This window comes from Oratosquilla oratoria, chromosome 21 (assembly GCF_046742065.1).
Source record: "Oratosquilla oratoria isolate Oo_2021 chromosome 21, ASM4674206v1, whole genome shotgun sequence".
NCBI classification, from domain to species: domain Eukaryota; kingdom Metazoa; phylum Arthropoda; class Malacostraca; order Stomatopoda; family Squillidae; genus Oratosquilla; species Oratosquilla oratoria.
The window spans coordinates 48543633-48569295 of NC_134797.1; the positions used below are offsets into that span (position 1 = coordinate 48543633).

Genomic DNA, 25663 nt, shown 5'->3' on the forward strand with positions numbered 1-25663 from the left:
GTGAAAATCCATATTCATGACTTCTTTGAGTGGCCAGATCAGCTGCAGCTCTGGTACAAAATTTACCAATTATAAACTTCTCTACTTTAGGTAGAAAGGAATAGCTTACATGGTACTCTTCCACTGTATCCATGTCTTTGGGTTTCAATTCATTGTGCAGCTTTGGAAGGATTCTGAGCAAGTCAGCCTGAGTGGACTTCTCAACCATGTTTAGGAAGGGGAGTGTGACCTTGTACATGAACCATGCCAGCATTTTCAACCTGGTAAGGATGAACTCACATTTAAGATATACACAATATGCCTGCACCAATGGAGTGTTCGACTTTGTCTTGTCAAAAACTGCTTGGTATTCCTGAAGGTGGTATGGAGTTGTGGCTGCAGTATATCTTAGCTTTGTGAAACGTCCCTCCTGGAATTGGCTGTATTTCTTCAACTTGCCAATATCACATACTTCCCCGTCAAACAACTCTCACTGTGATAATGAAAATAAATATTTCAATGATAATTTGATTCACTATGGATGGTTTGAATGGATTCTATGTCCTAGAAAACCTATAGATAGACACAAAAATCACCTGAATAGGCCTTACCATTCAAAAGTTATTAAATTTTATATATTTGTCTGGGTATTGTAATGACCCTATATTTACTTTATTTAAATAATGGTGGATTTTTTTTACACTTTTGTTTTTATTCCAAGTTACTATCCCTTTATGTCATTATCTAATACAATTGATTCCAATTTCAACCAATACAAGGATCATGGACCAGAGTCCTATTTTCTTACTAAATTCACTAGCACATAATGAACTTATAGTTAGCATGGCACAAACAAAAGTTTTCATACTTGCCTTTCACTGTGGGAGGTTACTGGTCACCTGGGAGAGGTTACCTGGTAACTCAGGTAGTGATGAAATGTCACGTGCTAGGGAGAGCCTCTGGTATTGTGTTGTGACGAAATGTCGTATGCATAGGCTTGTGGCATTTTGTCTCATATTATTTGTGGTGTTATGTCTCATACTTTGGTTTGTGGTGGTTTGTCTCATGCTTGGGAGGACCCTAAGGTCATTTGCTTGTATACTTAGATTTGGGCTCAACTCTTTAATGAATAATGTTTTATACATTAAAGAGTGGTATGCGAACCCTGGGTGAGGTTAAACACAAGCATGTGGTCAACAGCAGACAGTGAACTAAATGATATGTACAGTAACCTAACTGCTTCAATTTTGAATGCACAAAATAAATTTATTCCCCTCAAAACAACAAGGCCAAGTACTAATACTCCTAAATGGATGAGGTATAGGCTGAAAAATGAAACTGGAATAAAAAGAGAGCTTTATGCCAGAATAAAAAAAATGGGGGAAACACACTTTAGATCTAAGTATAATGATATGGCTAGACTGGTTAAAAAAAAACATGTACAATGAAATGTAACTACGAAATTAAGGTTGTCAAACAGGCAAGATCCAACCCAAAGGGCTTCTTTCATCTCTGCAGAACAAAAAATAAGGAAAAAATAGGCCTAGGTAAAACAGCAAAGATGTCATGTTAAATTTGGAGGAAAAATGAGAGCCATTTAACAAATATTTTCTCACAGTGTGTACAAAGGAGAAGTTAGATAGAGTACCTGACTGTAACCCAATCTTCAGTGTGGATGAAGGAAGTAGAGATACTATCTGTGTTAGAAAGTCAGAAGTAGTCAAACAGATTGATAGACTTAAAGCTACAAAATCCCTAGGTCCAGACAAAAAAAATCCAAGAGTGTCAATTTGAAATCTGCAACCAGTTAAGGGAAAAACTTAATAAATCAGTAGTCATTGGTTTTGTGCCCATTTAATGGGGGCAGGCAAATGTTCTTGTTTTCAAAAAGGGTGACAAATCATCTATGCACAACTACAGGCCAATCAGTCATAGGTAAAATGCTTGAATCAATAATAGCTAATAGAATCAGCGATTATATCGAAAGACATAATTTGATTCTTGATTCTCAGCATGGGTTCACCAAAGATAAATTATGTGCAACTAATCTTCTACTTACACAAATGTCTACAAGACATCAGATAATGATAGTTACAATGTTATTTACCTTGACTTTAGCAAAACGTTCAACAAAGTACCTTACCAGAGACTGCTATATGAAATCAAAGACCATGGTATAAGAGGAAAAGTGCTTTAATGGATTAGAGCATAGATCAGTGACAGAAAACGGTGGGACACCACAAACAATGTAAAATCCAAATAGGGGAGTTTTAGTAGTGGAGCTCCACAAGGCTCTGTTTTGGGTTCCTTATTGTTCATTATGTATATAAACAACTTGGACAATGGGATTAATAGTGATGTTAGTAAGTTTGCAGACATCACTAAAACAGGGAGACAGATTATATCAGGAGAAGACACTGAGATACTGCAGTAAGATTTTAACAAATTGTTCACAAGATCAGTGAAATGGCAAATGGACTTCAATGTCTCAAAATGCAGTGTGTTAACTGTAGGTTTACACAACCCAGAAAACAGGCATACCTTAGATAACACCTTTTTAGAGAAAATGGAATGTGAGAGAGATGTGGGAGTTTTAGTGAGTCCTGACCTTAAATCCAGGAAACCTTGCATTAGTGCCAGGAATAGAGCTAACAAAACATTAGTTTTCATTGCTAGGACCATTACAAATAAAAGTGCAGAGGTAGTTATCAGACTCTATCTGGCATTAGTTAAACCTATCCTTGATTATCTGGTACATTTTTGGTCTCTGTCCTATAGAATGGATATCAATTCACTAGAATCAGTACAGAGAATGACCAAAATTATACAAGGGTTCATAAATTTACTTAATGAGGACAGCCTTAGACACTTTAATTTACACTCTCTAGAAGGAAGCAGAGTGTGGGGTGATCTAATAGAAGTGTACACTTGGATATAAAGGCTGTAACAAGGGAAATGCAGACAAGGTCATCACATTAAGACAACAGTATGACTCGCAGTAATGGATTTAAATTGGACAAATTTAGGTTTATTGTTTAGGAAGGAAATAGGCAAGAAGTAGTTTACCGGTAGAGTGATCAAGGAATGGAGTAGACTTAGTAACCATGTAGTGAGCGCTGAAGCTATAAATTATTTTAAGAAAAAGTTAGACAACTTAATGGATGGGAATGATAGTAATGGGCATGGAACTGCCTAGTGTAGGCCTTATGATCTCTTGCAGTTTCCTTTATTCTTATGTTCTTGTATTCTTTTAAATGTGTGTTTACACACCCTACTAGAGAGCAGCACAAAATCTCTTCACTAAGTGATTTATGGGCTGAGCTGGTGGAAGTATCTGGTTTCTTGGGAGCCACAGAATGCCTGTAAGAAAGTAGAGTCAATGGAATGATTGCTTGAATGTGTGTATTTATTCATGTAAATATGTGTATATATGTATGAATATGTATATACTGTATATTTGTATATATGTATGTGTATGTGTAGATACATGTATATATTTATGTAAATAAATGTGTATGTATGCATATGTGTACATAGGTATGTATATGTATATATGTATGTAATATACATTAATGTAACTACATTAACCAATTTTCAACCACACGTCTCCCATTAGGATAGTAATGAAATTATATATATATATTCTACACTTCAGTGCATACCCACATCCTTTGTACAAATTATATCTTGCTTCTGGTCATGATTTTCTTTATTGGAGACGCCATGAAATACACTTTTTTTTATTCCTTGCTAACTTTTTCCCATTTTTGCACAATTTTTTATATGTGCACATCCTGGCATGATTAGATTTTTTTTTCACTCCTCTTTTTCGATGTTTGGTGTTGGTTATTCAGTCATATGTCTCTTGCCTTGTCGTGCTTTCATACTACTTGTGAGCAAACCCATATTTGTTGGGTCCATTTAGGTGGCAATCCACTCTGTACAAATTACAAAAGGAACTGTATTATCATTCATGTGCACAACCAAAAATCACATGCATTACTGCTCAGTGTAAGAGCTCATATAGTCATAATTATGGACATCTTCATCTTGAGAACTCCTATTAATAGCACTTCACCTCATCTCTAGATCATGCCCTGATATCTGCTACTTTATACACAAAGGTTCTTTTTTCTGCGTTAAATGATAAACCAGACTCTGGTTAACTGAAAGTACAAGGTCAACAGGATTCTTGCTCCATCCTTTCAACATGTGTACTATAAAATTGTTGCAAAGTAGTATGGATAAACAGTTTTATTATTGGTTTAGTTCTGACCCATGTGATTTTTTTGTTTTTCTTCCTAAAATAAGAAAAGTAGGCTTGTGAGCAATTTTGTACATTGGAAATAAAGATTTTTCTCTTGATTCTTAAGAAAAAAAGGGGGAATATGGCTATTGGGTAGATCTTTAAGGCTTGGTCCATCCTTTACCCATTGATAACTTATGTCAATGATTTATTCTCTTATGTTAATACATTGTTGTTTTATCTCACCTATGACTAATTTAGACATTGAATCTGCTTCAAAATTTCTGTTCTCCTGGTTTTATATTTTAACAACTTCAATATTACTTTCATATTTTTTCAGGGGCACTGTTACTATTCATCATTCATGAAATACTTATTATCAATAATTCTTATGCTTTACCAGGAACCTCTTATCTTTCAGCAGCAGTCAGTAGCTATCTCAAATCAACAGACCACCTTTCTTTATAAACTTTTCTGTTCTGAACAACTTATATCTTTTACATGAAGCATGCATCTTTTATCAGCTACCAATATTTCATCAAGAGTACTTTACAAGTATGTACTCCTCACCAGCAGCCTTTCTGTCAGCATCAGAACTGTACCTTTTCACTCAGGAATTTTACCTTTTGAATACTGACTTTTCTCAGTTGACCAACATTGGGCACCTGCTTGTGGTGACCATGCAAAATGGATGCTAGATAATCATCTTCTTGCCCCTTGTCTTTAGATCATCAGCACCCTCACCTCCATCTACAGCTACAGCTCCAAGAGGCTATAGCTGTAGCTCTCTTTTACAACTTTGACTATTTTTTCTTCATTTTATTTTTTTTACATAAGGAATGCTGACAACAGTAACTGCTCCACTCCTAGTAGCCAGAAGCAGACCCACACTAATACAACACAAAAAAATGATCAAACATGTCTTCCTAGAGAGATATATAGGAGGACCCAAGGACATTGCTGGCTACTGTGGGGCTCTGGTTCTCCAGTCAGTGAAACTCAAGGCACCATTTATTATTACTACCTTTTCCCAGTATCCATTTTCCATCACCAGCCTGGCCATTTCTTCTGTAATCTGTACTAGTGCATCAGTATCCTCTGCTCTACACCTGCAGTCTTTGCCTTGTACTTGCATGGTTTTAGTGCTAGGCTTTATATTTCAACCATTGGCTTTTAATTTTGAAAAGCAGCCTGTTTTCCTCGATGACAACATTTTTCAGTAGTATCCTCCATGCAATATGCACTTCAAGCTATTTTTTCATTGCCTTTTACCAGAAATTTTCACCAGTATTTTACACGTTGTATCAGTAGGCTACCTTGTCTTCCTCATAATCCTAAACCTCAAACAAGTAACTTTTGTTATTCACCTATAGATTTTGAGTAGCACATGCACTCACCATTGATATTTATATCTAATTCCAGGAGTCCATATCTTCCACACTTGCCACTAACTTTTCCAGCTACTCACACCTTTTCTAGCAACCATAGATTTTTAACTGCTTCAGGATCTTATTGGTAGTGCAAACACATTTTAGTAATTCATAGCAGATTCAAGGAACCTATGTATTTCACCAAGAATAAAATGTTTGACATTAATGCATATCTCATCAGGAAACCACTGGTGCAGTTCATTGTGCATAATTTGCTTAAATTTTCTATAAACTTGCATATTTGTTTGCAAACATGTAGTTCTGTTAACCCATAAATACTTTTACGAACACATCATTTGTGCAATCTCTGAGATACATCTCTAATCCATGGATTCATAGGTTAATTGGATATCTGCACATGCCTGACATTTGACACCCATATTCATATCCAGTGCTCCATTTTAAAGTTCAGTTTATGCATGATTAGCCAGTTCCACTTTTGTGCAGTGTTATGTTGAGATATAAACAAAACATTGAAGTGCAATGTGCACTGTTGTACACAGATTCTTCATATTAAGTTAAAACATGTGTTCATTAGGGTCAGCTTCCTCTCTGTTATATATATTTTTATGCACACCACTAACTATGGCAAATATAAGCCATACACTCAAATGTAACTTAATCAGTGGGTCTTTCATTTGGAAAATTATGTACACTGTGAACACACCAAGTTGAGTAAAGTATTTGCTGGCAAAACTACCACCATGGATCTCAGTTTTGGTACCACTTTACTAGACACAGGAATAAGGGTATTTTGACATGTCAAATCATATGTCCTGTACTTCTTCAGTACAGATATTGATGTGCTACATAGGTTTTTGTTCTAACAAAAATCAGACAGCTGAAGCTGTGGGGTGAACTCTCACTTGAATTTTATTAATTTTTTCCCAAAAATTCTATGTATGTGCACTTTTTTTTTTTTCTTTTTTTTTCCCTCTTTCTATATACTCTTGTCTTGGATTTGACTTATGCTATAACTAAATATCTTTTACTGCTTCCTTCTATTGTTCTTTTCATATTTATTATTTCATCCTTAACCACCTCATCCACCTCTATATTTTTCTTAAATATCTTTACTCCTGTCATTTTTTCTATCCTTTATCATATATCCTGAAATATCAGTTTCTTTCCTGCTATGGGGCATCATTATATTCAGCTTGGTTTTATTCAAACACATATCTATTTTTTTCTTTTCTAAATAATTATTTATCCACAGCCTGGCCAATGTCATTCAGTCTACAGTAGTGTATGCCACTTTCAGACCTCTCCTCTATTCCTTCTTTTGATATAACCTTTTCAGTTTCTGTAAAATTCCAACTTAATTTCCATCCATTGGCCATATTATTTCCTTGACATCATTAAACGCATTTTTCCTTTAAATAAGCCCTTATCTCTAACCGACCCATTATAATTCAGTCTACATTAGTAAATGCCACTTTCAAGCTCTTTACTCTGCTTTTTTCTTCTCTCTCTTTCCTTTCCTTTCCACTTTCTCAGTTCCAGGTCACTTGCTTTTCAGGAAAACTCCATTTCATGCTCCATCCTTTGTGTGTGTATATATATATATATATATATATATATATATATATATATATATATATATATATATATATATATATATATATATATATATATATATATATATATATATATATATGCATATGTTTTCTATTTACTTCATTGACTACCTTTTTCTATCATTCTGTTGCATTCCATTTCATCCAAATATCCTTAAACTTGTCTTTGGTAATTTACATGTCATATTGATTAACTCGTGTACCATGCTTTGTAATCTAAACTTAATTTTCTTTAGTTATGCCCCAACCCTCTACACATAATTACCTAAGCCAGCCACTTCTTCAGTCTTGTGTTATTATTGCACTTTATAGTTATTATTGATAACTATTTGTGCAACCCCTTAGCTCTTTGTAGTGATCTTTATTCTACTTGGATTTATTATTTTACTACATCTTATATAAGTGTTTAGATTTGAGTACAATACCTTTATCACTTCTTATTTTTTCCATGATACCTTCCAATTTAACTTTATTCTCTTTATATATCTTCTTCCACCCTCTTTGTTTATGCATAAGTCACTTTTTCTTGTTTGTTATCTGTCTTATTACTCTCAGTCATTAGCTTATTACTCTTTTGTAATAATCAAATTATTATTTTTTTTATTCATTATCAGTACTCCATGACCTTATATTTTATCATTTAATTTAATTGTGGTTTTCCTTATGTTTTTGTGACAAAAGTTATTATTTACAATAAATCAATCATCTTTGACATTCTTTGGTTGAAAATCCATATTTTCAGTTTCATATATGATAGTTTTGTAATCAGTTACAGAATTAGTTTTAGTGTTTCTACTTTTAGTCATCAACAATGTTAACATTTCAACTTTCAACCCTTTTTTGGTGGTTTTTGCACACTTCACATTCCAATTATACAGGATGCATATTATTTCCTACTCCTGTTATGACACTATATATTTTCTTCTCCCACATCACTATTCCCTTTGTTTCTTTCCACCCAAGTTGTGAAGATATCCCATTTCCTCTTAGTGATGGTAGCATTCATGAATTCCTCCCAAATGGTCTTTTCAAAGAATTTCCTTAAACCCAAGAAGTTCACCTTCCCAATGTAGGTCTGCCTTGCCTGTACAGCTCATTCCTCATCTGCACCACCCCACCTTTTAACCGAAGTTCAAGTGGTATATGGTCAATTTTTCCTATAAATCAAAGATATTTCAAGGAGCCAACAATATCTGAATCCTTAGTCGGATCTCAATGGAATGTCATCTCTTCTTCAAGTCATACCTTTTACCCATTGAGTCATCATGTTACCAATTCAAATATCATGTGTGTATTTACCTAATTTACCTAATTGTAGTATACAGGAAAGGAACAACACTCATTAGGTCCTGTCTCCTATTCTCTAATTTTATATCATACCTGGCTTCCAATTCATGCACAGTTCCAACTTAATCTATATCACTGATTTCCAATTATCACATTTAGATTTGAACTCATGTATTGCTTGAGCTTGGGCTATATCACCTAAGTTATTCCAAGTATTTATGCATCTATATGGAAAACTATTTCTTCACATCCTTTAGATATGTGGTTTTTCTTAATTTGCTTTCATGACCTCTTAAAGACCATCTATCTTTAATCTGAAGATCTCTTCTGTCAACTTAATATATCCCCATTAGTGACCTGAATACTGTAATCAAATCACCTCTTTCTCTTCAATCTCTCAAAGTTGTTAGACCCACTGGTTTTAGTCTTTCCTCATACGGTTTATCTGCCAGGCTGTGGACCAGTATGGTTGCTGCCCCTTGTATTCTCTCAATCTTGCTTACATCCTTCACTATGTGTAGGGACCATACTCCTTACTCATATTCCAGTCTTGGATGGATCAGGGTTTCAATGGGTTTTTTCATCAAGTCTTCATCCACATAGTGGAATGCTGCTTTAATCTTCTGCAGTAGTCCATATGTCTCTCCCACAATCCTGCTGATATGTCTGTCAAGTGACAGGTTGTTTTTTATCAACACTCCCAAATCTTTCTCCTCATTTGCTTTTGTAATGGGTTCTCTTCCCAAGGAATAGTTTAAGAATGGTCTTTTGCCACAATTGTCTATTTCCAGTATTTTGCATTTTTTTGTATTGAACTTCATTTCTCATTCTTGGCTCCATGTAAAAATAGTGTCTAGTGTATATGTATTTACCTACCTAGTTGTATTTACCTAGTTGTATTTTACAGGAAAAGAGCTATGTTCGTAGTGACCCACTTTTGTATCTTTCTGCATCCAGTTTGTTCTTAAAGTCTGGTATAGTTGTAGCGCTCACTGTTTCCTCATTTAGTTTGCTCCAGATATCTATCACTCTGCATGGGAAGCTATTCTTTTTCAGATCTCTTCTGTAACTGACCTTCTTAAGTTTCTTCTTGTGTCCTCTTGTTTTTCTTCTGTCCCACTTTAGTAAGTCATCTCTATCAAGAATTTCCATCCCTTTCATAATTCTGTAGATGGTTAGCAAATCACCTCTTTCTCTTCTTTGTTCCAGGGTTGGTAGATTTAGTTTATCCAATCTTTGTTCGTATGTCAAATTGGAGAGTGTTGGTGCCATCTTTGTTGTTGCTCTTTGAATTCTTTCTAGTTTCTTTATGTTTTTTTTTAACTAGGTGTCCATAGTGTCACAGCATATTCTAATTTTGGTCTTATCAGTGTAACTAGTATTTTCTTTACCATTTCTTCATCCATGTAGTCAAAGGCTACTTTCATTGATCTTAATAAGTTAAAAGTTTCTCCAACTAATTTGTTGACATGTATGCATGTGCATATGTGTGTGTATTTACCTAGTTGTATTTTGTGGGAAGAGAGCTATGCTCATAGTGACCTGCTATTGTATCTTTCTGCATCCAGTTTTTTCTTAAAGTCATATATAGTTTTAGCACTTACTGTTTCCTCATTCAGTTTGTTCCAGATATCTATCACTCTGTAGCTATTCTTTTTCAAATCTCTTCTGTAACTGTCCTTTGGTTTCTTCTCGTGTCCTCTTGTATCTCTTCTGTCCCATTTTAGTAGGTCATCCCTATCAAGAACTTCCATCCCTTTCATAATTCTGTAAATGGTTATCAAATCACCTCTTTCTCTTCTTTGTTCCAGGGTTGGTAAATTCAGTTTATCCAATCTTTGTTTGTATGTCAAACTGCAAAATGTTGGTGCCATCTTTATCATTGCTCTTTGAATTCTTTCTAGTTTCTTTATGTTTGTTTTTGGTACTAGGTGTCCATAGTGATGCTGCATATTCCAGTTTTGGTCTTATTAGTGTAACTAGTATTTTCTTTGTGTATATGTCTTTATATATGTGTATTTACCTAATTGTACTTAGCCACTGGTTTTAGTCTTTCCTCATATGGTTAATCTGCCAGGCTGTGTACCAGCTTCTGCCTTTTGTATTCTCTCAATCTTGCTTATATCCTTCACTTTGTGTGGGGCCCATACTACTGATGCATATTCCAGTCTTGGATGGATCAGGGTTTCATCATCACTTCATCCATGTAGTGAAATGCCACTTTGATCTTCTACAGTAGTCCGTATGACTCTCCCACAGTCTTGCTGATATGTCTGTCAGGTGACGGGTTGTCTTTTATTAACACTCCTAAATCTTTCTCTTCTTTTGCTTATGTAATGGGTTTACTTCTCAGGGAGTAGTTTAAGGATGGTCTTTTGCCACGACTGCCCATTTCCAGTACTTTGCAGTTTTTGGTATTAAACATCATTTCCCATTCTTGGCAGAGTAGTATCTAGGTCTTTTTGCAATAGTCCACTGTCCTTCTCATTTTTCACTCTTCTCATGATTTTTGCATCTCTACAAACAAGTTGGCATAGTTTGTTGTTCCTTTCATCATGTGATTAACATAGCCAAGAAACATCATTGATGCAAGCACTGAATCTTGTGGGTGTTTGTATTTGTGGGTATTTGCTTCTCTGTACATGTCCATACATGTATATTTTATATTGCACATTTTTGTGAGTAATGATTTTGTGTGTGTGTGTGTATTTACCTTATAGTAGTATACAAGAAAGGAGGAATGCTTGTTGGGTCCAGTCTCTTAATCTCTAATTGTTTGTCATACCTAGCCTCAAATTCACTTTCAATTCTAACTTAATCTGTATCCTTGATTTCCAATTATCATACCTAGATTTGAACTCATGTATTGTTTGAGCTTGGGCTGTATCACTTCCAAAGCTATTCCACTTACTTGTGCATCTACATGAAAAACTATTTTTTCATACCCCTTAGACATGTGGTTTTTCTTAATATGCTCCCATGACCTCTGAAAGCCCTCTCATCTTTAATCAGGAGATCTCTTCTGTCAATGCAGTCCATCCCCTTAAGTGACCTGAATGCTGTAATCAAATCACCTTTCTCTTCAGTCTCTCAAAGTTGGCAGACCCAGTGCTATTAGTCTATCTTCATATGGTTTATCTGCCAGGCTGTGGACCAGTTTGGTATCTCCCCAATGTATTCTCTTAATCTTGCCTATATTCTTCTCTCTGTGTAGGGACCATACTACTGATGTGTGTGGATGTATACATGCACTTCAGTAGGTAAACAACTTGGTAGATAGGCAGATAGACATCGCATCACAGAACATATCAATTTGTTCCAATTTTTCTGCATTTCATTTTCATACCTGTCATTTGATTGCATAGATTTTTGATTTGTTATTGAGCACACATTTCTTTTGGATCCTGTATTTAGTTTGAAACTGATGTTTATTCCTTTTCTCACAAGCATATCTCTTATCAAAATGCTGTTTTTTCCTACTAGTACATGCATACCTTTAATCACATAACTACGAAATAAGTATCTTATTATCACATGCATATCTCTTATTGAACTGCTGTTTTCTCATGATTCCATGGATATTTCTTTTTGTGTAACTACAAAACAAGTACCAGTACCTTTAATGAAAATGTACCATACACTAGTCATAGTATGTACTTTCCTTCAACCTAATTCCCAAAGTGCCCATTTGAGCAGCCCATCTTCCTTTAACCTAAGACGCCACCTTACTTCAGAATCTATTGTCCTGGAGGCGTCTTCCACATCTCGTCCCATATCGGCCACCACGCCGCGGCATTCTGCCAACAGCCGCTCTTCCACTTCTTCCTCTAACCAACAACAGCAGCAACCCCATCAGTATGCTCACCTACAACAAGGTGACTCCACTTCTAAACTCTGTGACCTTGGAAGAAAGGAGAAGCTTTTAGGGGAGATATATCGCATACATGCTCGGTATCAAACAAGGCCCAACAGCAGTGTGACAGTCATCACTGATAGAGACGAACCAGATGGAAATGAAGGCAGTGGTCTTAAAGCTGATACTGCTGGAAGCCACAAGGAAGAACCAACTAGTAAACAGCTAAAACAGATATCATCTGTGCTGAAAGCAGAGAGTCTAGGTATTAAAAAATGTTTTAAGATTTTGCAGTTGTGCTCATGCTACCTAGATACTAACATTAAAGTGTGTGAATTAACATTACTTTATATGGTTGGAATTTTGCTTCCTGAGTGCTTAACCATCTCAAGAGCTAATAAACATGAGGTCATCTGTGCTTTCATAGCTGTTTTCCTTTGCATGATGAGGGTGAAACCACTTGCAAAGGCCCAAGTCTTAACTTTGCAAAACAAAGCTACAGCTCATATCTCTTCCACGTTTAATTTTGATGGAAGAGATCACCACTTTTTCTTCCCTACTCACTGCCCTGAACATTTACAAGCTAATTAGGTGGACAACCCTCATATGCACTGCTCTCACATATAAGACACAAGCACAAAAAGCACCCAGGAACTCACTGCTGTAGAAGATGCATATTTTAGCACCTGATAGTCAAGGTTCTTCATTCACCATGATGCCATGGAGTTCCTGCAATACCAACCCCACCCCTCCCTCGCCTCTGTTGCACAACAAGTGGCACAGCAGCTGACATTGCACATAACTGCAATTATTTCAATTCCAGTGTTGGAGCTAATTGGTCCACCTTCACTGCCATAAGCACCCACCATGCCATCTTTTCTTCATCATACCATAAACATTCCTCCTCTTCTTTGTCAGGGCCTTCTTTTAGCTCCTTTTCCTCTTCCTTTCCCTCCTTCTCTCCTTCCCTATACTGCTCCTCCTCCTCCTCCTCCTCTTTCTACTTCTCCACCTCTTCTTCCTCCTCTTTGTCATCTTCCTGTTCTTTGTTTTCATCCTCCTCCATATGCTTCTCCTCCTCCTCCTTTTCTTCTTCCTACTGTTTCTGTTCCTTTTCCACTTTACCTCCCCCTCCTCCTTTTCTTTTTCCTTATCTTTTCTTCCTCCTCTTCTTAGTTCTTCCCACTTTTCCTCCCTGCTCCTCCATCTTTTCTTCTTTTTTCTTGTCTTCCACCTCCACCTCTTCTTCCCCCTCCTTCTCTTCCTGTTCTTCTTCCTTTACCCCCTTCTCTTCCTCTTATTCCTCTTCCTTTTTCCCCTTCTCTTCCTCCTCATCTTCCTGCTCCTTCTCTTCTTTCTCTGCCTCTTACTCCTTCTCTTCCTTTGCTTCCTCCTCCTCTTCCCCCTCTTCTTGCTTTTCCATCTCTTCTTCCTCACCCTCCTCTTCCTTTTCATCCTCCTTCTCCCCCTCCTTCCCTTCCTTCTTCTCTTTCTCCTCCTCCTCTTCTTCTTCTTCTTCTTCTCTTTTTTCTTCTTTAATTTTCTCCTCCTTCTCATCTTTCTTCTCTTACTTTTCATTCTCCTCCTCCTCCCCTCTCTTTTTTTTATTCTTTCTCTTCCCCTTCCCCTCTTCCTCTTCATACTACTCTTTCTCTCTCCTCCTCCTCCTTCTCCTGTTTTTCCTTGTGTTACATTCCTTGTTCACATCTTCCTTCTCATCTTCTTCCTTCTCTTCCTTTTCCATCTACTCTTCCTCTTCTTCTTTTGTCTCCTTTTCTTCCTTCTCTTCCTTTTTTTCTCCTTCTTCACCTCATCCTCTTCTTCTTCTTTCTTTTTTTTCTCCTTCCTCTCCTCCTCTTCTTCCACTTTTCCTTCTCCACCTCCCATCCTCCTCCTCCTCACTATTTTCCTCCTATTCTTCTTCCTCCCCCTCTTCATTCGCCTTCCTCTTTCCCTCCTCCTGCTGCTGCTCCTTCTCCCCCTCCCCTCCTCATGCTACCCCTCTTCCTCCCCTCCTCCTCCCCTTCCTCCTCCTTCCACTCCTCTTCCCCCTCCTTTTCCTTTTTCCCTCAACCTTCTCCTCCTTTTCTTCCTTTTCCCCCCTCCTATCATCTTCCACTTCTTCCCCTTCTCCCTCATGCCCTTCCTAACCTCTCCCCTCCTCCTCTCCATCCTCCTTCACCTCCACCTCCTCCTCTTCCCTTTTCTCCCCCTCCTCCTGCTCCTCCCATTCCTCACCTCCTCTTTCTCCACCTGGTCTTCCTTCTATCTCCTCCTGTTTCATGCTTCACTTTTTCACCAACTTCTCAGTTCCATTCATTATCACACTGTCTCGATGATTTGCACTGCAGTAGCAGTAGTAATTTTATCCTTACCATCATCATCACCATTGTCATTATCACCATCATCATTACCAGATCAAACAGCATGAAAAGAATTACTCATTGGTAAATTACTACAATGCATAATGGTAATATTTTTCTTCCTTCAGTGTTGTTTCTGTTTATCTCTAAAAAAAAATTAGGTGATATTGATACCTGCCAGTGGTAGTCCAAAAAGATGGGAGTTGGAGAGAACTGTCTCCTTGCTCTCCATTTTCAAAATGCAACATCATCATCTCAATCTGGAAATGCAGCTCTGAGGGGCTGGCATTTACCTTGTTTTATTTATTTTTATTATTATTACTATTTTATTACACTCCCTCTCTACAAAAGGAAAGCTGATAACTGGCAACTGCTCACCTCTGCTTCCACCTTTCAGCCAGTGATGTAGAAACAGACCCACATTAATATAACACAGACAACAGCTCAAAATTTCTTCCCAGAGAAATCTATCTATGGGAGGGTCTGAGTACCATTGCCAGCAGCTGTGGGGTTGAAGATGTCTAGTCAGTGAAACTCGAGGCAGATTAGTATTGTAATTATGATTGTTATTACTATTATCTTTATTATTGTTTTCATTGTCATCATTATTATTGCTATTATTATTATTATTATTATTATTATTATTATTATTATTATTATTATTATTATTATTATTATTATTGTTATCATTATTATGATGATGATGATGAAAGGAGGGGATTGTATGAAGGAGTGATTGTGCAGACAGCATTGTATGGGGCAGAAATATAGAACATAAGAGAGGAAGAGTTTAAATGTGTTTGAAATGAAATGCCTGAGAAGTATGGTGGGGGTTACTAGGTTGGACAGGGTGAGAAATGAGGAGGTGAGGAGGAGAGGGGGGTGGTGGAAAGTAAGTTAGGAGATAAGGTTGATGAAAGAGTTTTGGGATGGTTTGGACACATGGAAGGAATGAGTGAGGAAATATTAGTAGGAGAGGTGTGGAAGGAAGAGGAGGGAGTGAACATGAGGAGGCAACCAAGGATGAGATGGATGGATGGGGTAAAAGGAACATTGGAAGGGGAATGTCTGTTGAGGAAGGAAGGGAGAAGACAGAAGATAGGGGTGAGTAGAGAATGATCGTGTATGGATGATGCTGTGGTGCATGGAAGGGAGTGGATGGGGTGCAGTGTGGAGAGGGAGTATGTGTGAATGATATTTTGACATAGCCTGAAAGGATTTCTCCATGTTTTCTCTTTTTCTGCAAGAGGGGACAGAGGGGAGAGTGTCACCGATCAAATGAAGTGGCCTTGCTGTGGATGTGCTATGTCTTGCTGCATTGCTTCTGACCCAGGGCAGTGGGTGAGATGTTAGGATGACCCATCATCCAGGAGGAGCCAAGAAAAGAGGGAGGGAAGGATGGTGAAAGGGAGTGGAGTATGTGGGGATGAAATGGGTGGGAGTGTATTTATGCCTTTGATTTTGGCTACCTCCCTTGTAAGGAGGAAAATCCATTGGTATATATTATCATCATCATCATCGTCATCATCATCATCATCATCATCATCATCATCATCATTATTATTATTATTATTATTATTATCATTATTATTATTATTATTATTATTATCATTGTGCATATTATTGGTATTCTTTTGCAGATTCCACTTTTTTTTGTGTGAGTGTGTTTGTAACAACTTATCCCCACCACCATCTGCACAGTACAGTAGTAGCAGCACCATCTTTTTCATTGTTCAAGTCTACCTCTACATTTCCACTGTCCTGTTTTGCCTATCCACGTATACATACATATACCAAAGACTTTTCTCCCTTACAAAGGAGGTAGCCAAAAAACAAAGGCATAAAAACCACTCCCACTCATTCCATCCCCACATACTCCACTCCCATCCACCCCCTTCCCTCCCTCTTATTTTGGCTCCATACATACCTGTAACTAATTTCTTTATAGCTGTATGCAGCAGTATGCACATACTGGGCACACCTCAGCATTGCCTTGCACACATATATTAAGTTAGAAAATTGATCAGTCTCATTTAATGATTTGCTGAAGTAATCACTTTGAATGTAGATATGAAGCATTTGTTTTTTAACTAAAAGGTTATATTTTTTTGGATTTTATGACACTTTATTTTTTTGTTGAATGATTTCTCCTCTGGGATGCTTGCTAGCCAGGCAGCTTAGAGTGTTGCTACTTGCATGAAAGGTCAGGAGTGGAAGCAGTTTGAGGTTGCCTTGTGGCAAAGTGAATTCATAGTAAGGGCACACTTCACACTACATACCCTGGTTTAAAAAATCCTCTATAGATAGGCACGGTCCTAGACTTTTCAGAAAAGAGTGGGGGAGTTTGTGACATTAAACCAAATTGTTCCTTTTCAAGTCATTGTTCATATTTCATACAAGATGGTTGACTGAGAGGTGGTTCACAAATCCATAAAGGCCCAAAAAATATCTTTACCTTTTCCCTAAAGCTTTCTCACATATCTGGCTTACCATAAAAATCTGATCCATCCAACCCCTACCTGTCCTAAACCCACACTGTTCCTCACTTATTACTCCCTCTGTTCCTCTCCTAATCCTCTCAATCAAAAGCCTACCATAAGCCTTCCTAACTACACTCAACAAACTGGTCCCTTGGAAACTATTACACTCATACTTGTCCCCCTTTCCCTTGTAAAGTGAAACTATATTAGGCACTCTATCAGTCCTCTGGCACTCTACCCTCTTTTAGACAAACATTAAACAACCTCACCAGTCAGTCCACCATCACCGTATCTCCCTTTTTTTGACATTCCTCATGACACCCATCTATCCCAGGTGCCTTACCTGCTCTCATCATTTTAATAGCTACTTTCACCTCATCTTTCCTTATTTCTCCTCCATTTTCCTCACTCATCCCTGTCATTTTCTTAACACTTCCCACTGTGCCTATCTTTCCCTTCCTATCCTCCTTCACATTTACCAACTCCCTAAAATACCCTGACCATCTTCCTATACTGCTGTCTCTTCCATTATCATCTCTCCATCTGCACCTTTTACCTTTTCTTCTCTACTTGATTTGCCTCCTCTTCCTCTCTTAATTTCTTCCCAAAACATCTTTTTATTACTTTCAAAATATTCTGTCATACTCTTACCCCATTTCAAATCTGCTTTCCTCTTTGCCTCCTTTATCTTATGCTTTACTTCTCTTCTCTTTTCTTTGTACCTCTCATATGATTTTCTCATCCTATTTTGTAATCAATCTGTGAATGTTTTTTTTTTATCTTCTACAACCTTCTTTGCTTCATCATCCCACCATTCACCACCCTTCCTTCTATTTCCTCCCATCCTCCTTGTTCCACACACCAACTTTGCACACCTTGTGACTCTCCTTGAAACATTCCCATTCCTCTTCCACTCCTAGTTCTACTCTATCCTTCACTCCCTCCCACTCCTCATTCAGCTTCTTCTTGTACTCCTTTTCTTTCTCATTTAAGCAGTTTACTCTAAGCACCTCCCTACCTTCTGTCCTTTTCCTCTTTCTCCAACTATCCTCCACTCTCAATTTACCCTCCACCAAAAAATTATCTGATATTTCCCCACTCTCTCCCCTTAGAACATGTGCATCCAGAATTCTTCCTACTCTTCTCCTGGTTACCACTATATAATACATTAACACCTTATCTACCACCCATCTATCCACTACCCTCTCCCATGTGTACTTATACTTGACTTTCTTCCTAAACACTATATTTTCTATCATCAACCCTCTTTCTAGTCACATCTCCACCATCAATTCTCCATTACAATTATTTCCTGGAACTCCACACTTCCAAACCACTCTGTCTATTGGTTCATTTCCTACCCTAGCATTAAGATTTCCCAATACCACTAGATTGACATTTCTCCCTAAATCCTCTATGCACTCATTTCAATTTATCCAAAAAGCCTCCCTCTCCTCTACACTCTTCTCACTACCAGGCCCATATGCACTTACAAAAACTCACTTCTCCCTTCCCAGTTTCATCTTCATCCACATTATCCTTGAGGAAACCTCCTTCCACTCCACCACACATTTACATCTCTTCCCCTACTAGTATAGCTACCCCTTCTCTCCCTCGCCCTCTCTTCATTTATGACACCCTCCCAACTACACTCCCAAAATGATATTAATAATAATAGTAATAATAATAATAACAATTACAAAAACAATAATAATAATAATAATGATAATAATAATAATGATAATGATAATAATGATAATAATAATGATAGTAGTAATAATAGTATACATACATATACTAAGGGCTTTTTCCCCCTTGCAAGGGAGGTAGCCAAAGTCAAAAGGCATAATTCCACTCCCAGCCATTTCAATCCACTCATTCCACCCCCATTCACCACCCCTTCCTCCCTCTTATCTTGGCTCCTCCTGGATGACTGGTCATTCCTGCATCACACCCATTGCCCTGGATCAGAAGCAATGCAGTAAGACAGCACATCCAGAGCAAGGCTGCTTCATTTAATTGGTGACCCCCCCTCCATCCTCTCATGCAGTAACATTGAAGATGGGGAGAAAACCCTTTGGGCTGTATCAAAATATCATCCACACATAACCACTCATTAAAAGTAATAATCATATTTTGTTGAAGGTGATGCTATTTTCTGCATTAATATTTTTCTTGCAGATAGTTTCTATAGAACTTACTAATCATCATATTGCAAGGTCTAATCTCTGTAGAACTTGTGCGTAGGCAGTCATAATCATCAATCTGGATTTCAGCTCAACCAAGCAATTAGTGAGATCTATAGAAACTGTCTGCAGAGATTAGACCCTGCAATATGGCATTAGTGAGATCTGTACAGATTATCTGCAATGATTAGACCCTACAATATGGCAATTAGTGTGATCTATAGAAACTGTCCGCAAGAAAATTATGAATGCAGAAAATAGCATCACCTTCAACAAAATATGTCTATTAGAAGACTTACTGCCTGTCTACACTTTAATAGTAATAATGATAATAATATGATAATAATAATAATAATAATAATAATTAATAATAATGATAATAAATAATAATAATAATAATAATAATAATAATGATAATAATAATAAGAATAAGAATAAAAAAATAAATAAAAAAAACGACAGAGCCCTTACAGGCCTAAGTGCCACCCCAGGGCAAAATTCTCAGTGATGCTCCTACAACCCCCCCCCCCCCATCACCACTTCCCATCTCCACCATCCCTTACAGCCTGGTTTAGCTATTGTCTGGCAAAATAAACAGATTTTAAAAATTGTATTTAATGCCCCTATTGCAGAAAGGATAAGGGAAAAATATTTCATATTTTGTTGATTCTAACACAAAATTCTTATATCATGGTAAAATATTCAGGGCTCCTTTAACCTTTTTTATTATAATTATTTTGTCAGCCTTGTGGGCAGCATGCCCAGACTTAAATTGCCACCCCCCTAAATGTGCCGCCTCAGGGCCCTGAATAATAATAATGATTGTCATGATCTGGCATTTTTTGATTAACTGTACCAAGTCTGGCCATGACTTGAACAAATCCTATCAATCCATGGCCAAGTATGCTATTTTCTTTGATATCAGTCAATTTCTCCCTCACTGGGACAAATAAAAGGTGATGTATAAAAATACTAAATTTTACACACATAATGATACAAGGGGTTTGAATGAGTGCGCACTTGTGTGTGTTATGGCTCGCAGTCCTCTTTTTATATGTGAGGCGCATACAAGTGCCAATGGCTTAGGTGCCATTTTCTATATAGACCTAGTCTATATTCCTATTTACCTGGCCTCACACATTCACGTCACTTCTTTATTTTTGTGTGAAGAAAGTTGACAAATTATCATTAGCTACCTAGGTGAATCTTGCTTATAAATAATCATATATGATAATGGCACTATTTTCCTATGCCATTGTTATGTGTGTGACCTCTGACTGACAATGATTTTGTGTCTGATTCTTGTGCTCCTCCACCATACTCCATGTCATTTTTATCCTTGAGAAGTCTGTAGCTGAAAATCTATATTTTAGTTTTTTATGGTCCTACATTTCATCATACAGCTTAACATAACTATTGTGACCAAATCCAATTTTGATTTATCATGGCACACAAGACATCAAACAAAGGCATCTATAAAAATGTATAACGCTTGTGGATGCATGCTTCAAGGGAGGTAGCACCTATCCTCCACCCATCCCACACCCATCCAATACCCATTTGTTTCACTTTTTGAAAATTTCTTAGTTTCTTATGAATGAAGGGACATCAGTGTACCTAGCCCACTGCCTTCATCAGAAGCAATGCAGGAAGGCACAGCACCTCGACAGCAGGGCCTGGCAACTGAAGATGGTTTACTCCCACTATTTCATTTACATTGCAACCCTCCCTCCTCATCCCCTTATGAACAGATAGAGAAGAAAAGGACTCCCTTTGGGTTCCATCAGTTTATCATTCATAATAATTAACAATAATAGTTGTTGCCCAGAATTTCATTGACTGGTAACACATATCTCCATAATGGACGGTAATGGTCCTTGGGCCATCACAGAGATCCCTCTGGGAAGAAATTTTAGATTGTTTTCTGTGTTGTGTTTTTGTGAGACCATGTCTGTCATTGGTTTGTAATAATAGTAGCAGGGGAGCAGCCATCAGGTGTCAGCTCTTCTTACTTGAAAAAGTGGAGAAAACACAAATTTGATAGTGAGAGATCTTGGGTCTGGCCTGGAGACAGAGCACTAGCTCCTTGAGACTGCACCTCCAGATGGAGGTGAAGATGTTGATTGGTTTTGAAGATGAATGCCAGGGAGATGATTCTTTCTGACATCTGTCTTGCAGTTTCACCACTTGCAGGTATTCATTGTTGATCCCATGAACTCCAAATTGGCCTGATAAGGGATACTGTCTACCCAAAATGCACATACTATACAGATGATACACACCATCTAATATTACAATGACTAATCAGACTACAATGCAAAATTTCTTCCTTGAGTGACTTATGGGTTATTCCAGGGACTTTTGCTGGGTACCTTTAAGCTGCAGATATCCTGCAAGTGAACAGAAGCAACAGATCAATAGAAATATTCATCACTTTTGGAAAAGTGAATATACACCTGCAATTTCTTAAGTTCAGTCAATTTGTTCATCAATATTTTCCATTGTTTTTTGTTCTGTTAGCAGATAATTTTCTTCAGTATTGGGTATGACCTTTTAATTGGGAGAGGTGTGACCCATTGTGGACAAAACCCTTCATCAGGTATTTCTAGTGACAATGTTCTCTAATCCTGTCAGACAATCTTGTTCAGATGTGGAAATGCCCTCGACTTGGTAAAGAATTAAAGATCCAATCATTTAATGTCCATCTATTGATTCACTACCATGCTATGTTGTTAACTACTGTGATCAGATCAATCACAACAACCCCTGAACATTTCAATTTCATGTATCCTTTCAAGCTCCATTCCTCTGCACTCCTGGTACCTATTCAAACTCATCTCCCATGACCCTTACACTGCTGATGATGACTACATTCATTCACTTCACACCTGTAGTTCCCTACTTTTCTGTATGCTGTTCCTTGATTTTACAATCTACCATGGATTTCCCTGCCCAAGTCTCTACATTATCCAAGCCTCCTCATTTTGAAACTTCTCAAACATCGAAGTCTTAAGTTGTTATTCCCAGGCCAATGCCAGCCATCCCCAGCCTTCTGTTTTTTGCACATGATGGCGTCTCAGACCTTGCAAGGTTTTCAAGACATAAGTAACATGACATCTTCCACCACATGCCCACTACAGCCCACCACTTTCCACTACAGGATAGTCATAAGAAGAAGAAAACTATAATGGAACAGGATCAGCTGAAGAGGAAGGTTGTGGAGAGACTAAGAGAAAGTCTTGGCAAACCTGCTTTGAGTATAAATCTCCTTGTGCCTATTCTAATTTCAGAGAGGGCAGGAATGAGCAAGACATCGCAGCACTTTAACCAGAAGCAATACCACCAGTCCTTGCAACAACTTTATCACCACCACCAACAGCAACAACAACAACAACAACAACAACAACAACAACAACAACAACAACATCAACAACAAAAACTACCCAAACACCAGCAACAACAGCAGCAGCAACAACAGCAACAACAACAACAACAACAACAACAACAGCAACAGCAACAACAAATTCAACACCAACAGCAACAACAACAGATACAGCAACAGTCACAACAACATTATAACTCTAAACAACAAGTACAGCAACAGTACCAGCAACAACGCAACCAACACTACCTTCAACACCCCCAACTAAAAGTGCATTCACCTAACGATGCCATGAAAAGTTAGTTTCAACTCTTTCCCCAACTCTGCAACCTTTGATTAATCTAAGTGAATTAAAATTAGATATGATTACTCTTCCATGGGCATACCAGTTGCCATTTCAAGTCTCAATAAATAAATAAAAACATAATCTACCATAATAACCATGTTACTTGTTAAAACGTTAACTATTTCCAACATGATGTTCAAGTTTTCATTAATGATGGATGTATAAGTTCATGGAAGACTATGGATCATTCTATCTGTGGAACAAAGGATAATTGAATATAAATTTTATAATTTCTTTAACTTCGAAATTAAATAGACTTTGATGTGTACTTACATATCTGCTGATTAATCTCCTTTACTCAAGTATGTTTGGATCCTTTGTTTCCCAGTTAGTATCAAGTCAGTTTTCCTTTCTGTGTTTCCTACCTCCTGTCTACCTTTGGCAGATGTGCTTATGATAAGATTTATTTCAGATTCGTCCACAGACTGTTAGTCTGTCATATACAGATTTATGCTAGCAATCCTCTAAGCCTTGTTAGTATGTTACTGAATGTCATCGTCCTTTATTAACCAGAATGAAATGTCTTAAGAAAAGGGTTGGTATAATCATACCCACTTCATTACAGTGACCCCTCATCAGCTGAATAAAACCATCTGGCACTAGCCAGAATAAATTCTGTAAAGAGTGTCACTATAGTGAAAGGGTCAAGGGCAAGGGCAAGGGCACTGAAAGGAACTCTGACAAATCCTATTCTGTGCAGGAACAACTAAGTTGATATTGGTGTCAAATATGGTGTTTACCTCTGCACATGCATGTATATTAGCCAATACATACATGCAAACTGCCATAACAAGTCCAAAAGTCCATCAGTGATATAATGTAAAATTACATCAATTATCACATACATTTCATTTCACACAGATATAAACATGTGCACACACACATCACACACACACACACACTGGATGAAATGATAGTGTGTGCAAAAACCATACACAAATTTGAGAACAATTTAGACACTGCAAGATACAGAGATGGGACACCATGAGTGTAGCTACCCTTCCTGTAAGATACAACTAGGTAAATACACACACATACACAGAATAGGAGACAAGAACCAGTGAGCATTGCTCCTTTTTCTATATAGTACAATTAAGTAAATTAGCTAAACACACACACACACACATATCATACCAATTTGAAAAGGAGGAAATAAGGAAGACCCAACAAATTGCAGACTAGTTTCCCTTACAAGCACAGTAGCCAAAATTTGTGAAAAATTTATCAAAAGTAGATGGATAAAACATCTTGAAGAGAACAATATAATAAATCCGAGACAATTTGGATTTAGACAGGGAAGATCATGTACCCCAAATTTGATCTGTTTCTACTCAAGACTAGTAGATATAATACAAGAAAGGGATGGATGGGCTGATTGTACTTTCTTAGATCTACAAAAAGCTTTTGATAAAGTCACACACAAAAAACTATTAAGAAAACTGGAAACCATAGGATACAAGGTAAACTACTGAAATAGATGGAGGACTTTCTACATGGAAGAAAAATGAGGGTAGTGCTCAGAGATAAGAGTTCTAATTGGGAAGAGGTAATTAGTGGAGTTCCACAAGGATCAGTATTGGCTCCAGTAATATTTGCTATTTATGTGAATGACATGGACGAGGGTGTGAAATGTTACATGAGCTTCTTTGCAGATGATGCAAAAATGTTAAAGAGAGTGAGTACTGAAATGGACTGTGACTACCTGCAGACAGATCTGAACAGGGTTTGGGAATGGAGTCAGAAGTGGGAAGTGGACTTCAACATTAAGAAATGTAGCATAATAGAATTTAGAAAAAGTAAAAAAAGGATATCAGGACAATATAAAATTGGTGCAAAGGAAGTAAAGAAAGTGGGATCTGTAATAGTCCTGTGAGTAATCATCACAAAGGATATGTCCCCTGACAAACAGATAAACAAAATTGTCAGCAAAACCTATAACTTGCTAAGATCAATAAAAGTGGATTTTATTTACTTGGATGAAGAAATGGTCAAGAAAATACTAGTCACACTGATAAGGCCAAAATTGGAGTATGCCAGTACCAAAAAGAATATAAATTAAATTGAGAGAATTCAGAGAGCAACTACGAAGATGGCCCCAACACTATCTAAACTGTCATATGAAGACAGATTTTCAAATCTAGAATGACCAACTCTGGAACAAAGAAAAGCAAGAGGTGACTTGTTGACTATCTACAGAATCATGAGAGGTATAGAAGCCCTTGATAGAGAAGACTTAAGAAATTGGGATAAGAGAAACACAAGAGGACATTGAAGGAAGCTCAAAAAGGACAGTTATAAAATAGACCTAAAAAAAAAGGTTCCCCACGGAGTGGTGGATGTATGGAACATATTAGATGAAACAATAGTGTGTGTAAAAACAATACAAGAATCTAAGAGCAAATTAGATATGGCAAGATACAGAGACAGGACACCATGAGCACAGTTCCCCTCCTGTAAGATTCAACCAGGTAAATACACACACACATGAGGAAAGAGAAAGAGAAAAGACATTAAGAAGCACATAAAAAAAACAA

The 25663-nt window shown here is 37.3% G+C and overlaps 1 protein-coding gene across 8 annotated transcripts in view; it reads left to right on the forward strand.

Moving 5' to 3' along the window:
* Positions 1-25663, forward strand: part of sif (guanine nucleotide exchange factor still life) — a 544491-nt gene that overhangs the window by 7820 nt on the left and 511008 nt on the right. For 7 of the 8 annotated variants that reach the window (XM_076204845.1, XM_076204847.1, XM_076204849.1 and 4 more), the window contains exon 3: positions 22692-23081. In XM_076204845.1, coding sequence (XP_076060960.1) covers positions 22692-23081 — 390 coding nt within the window. Of the gene's footprint in view, positions 1-12301; positions 12638-22691; positions 23082-25663 lie in introns of those variants that run through there. The other variant, XM_076204853.1, reaches the window with a different exon arrangement.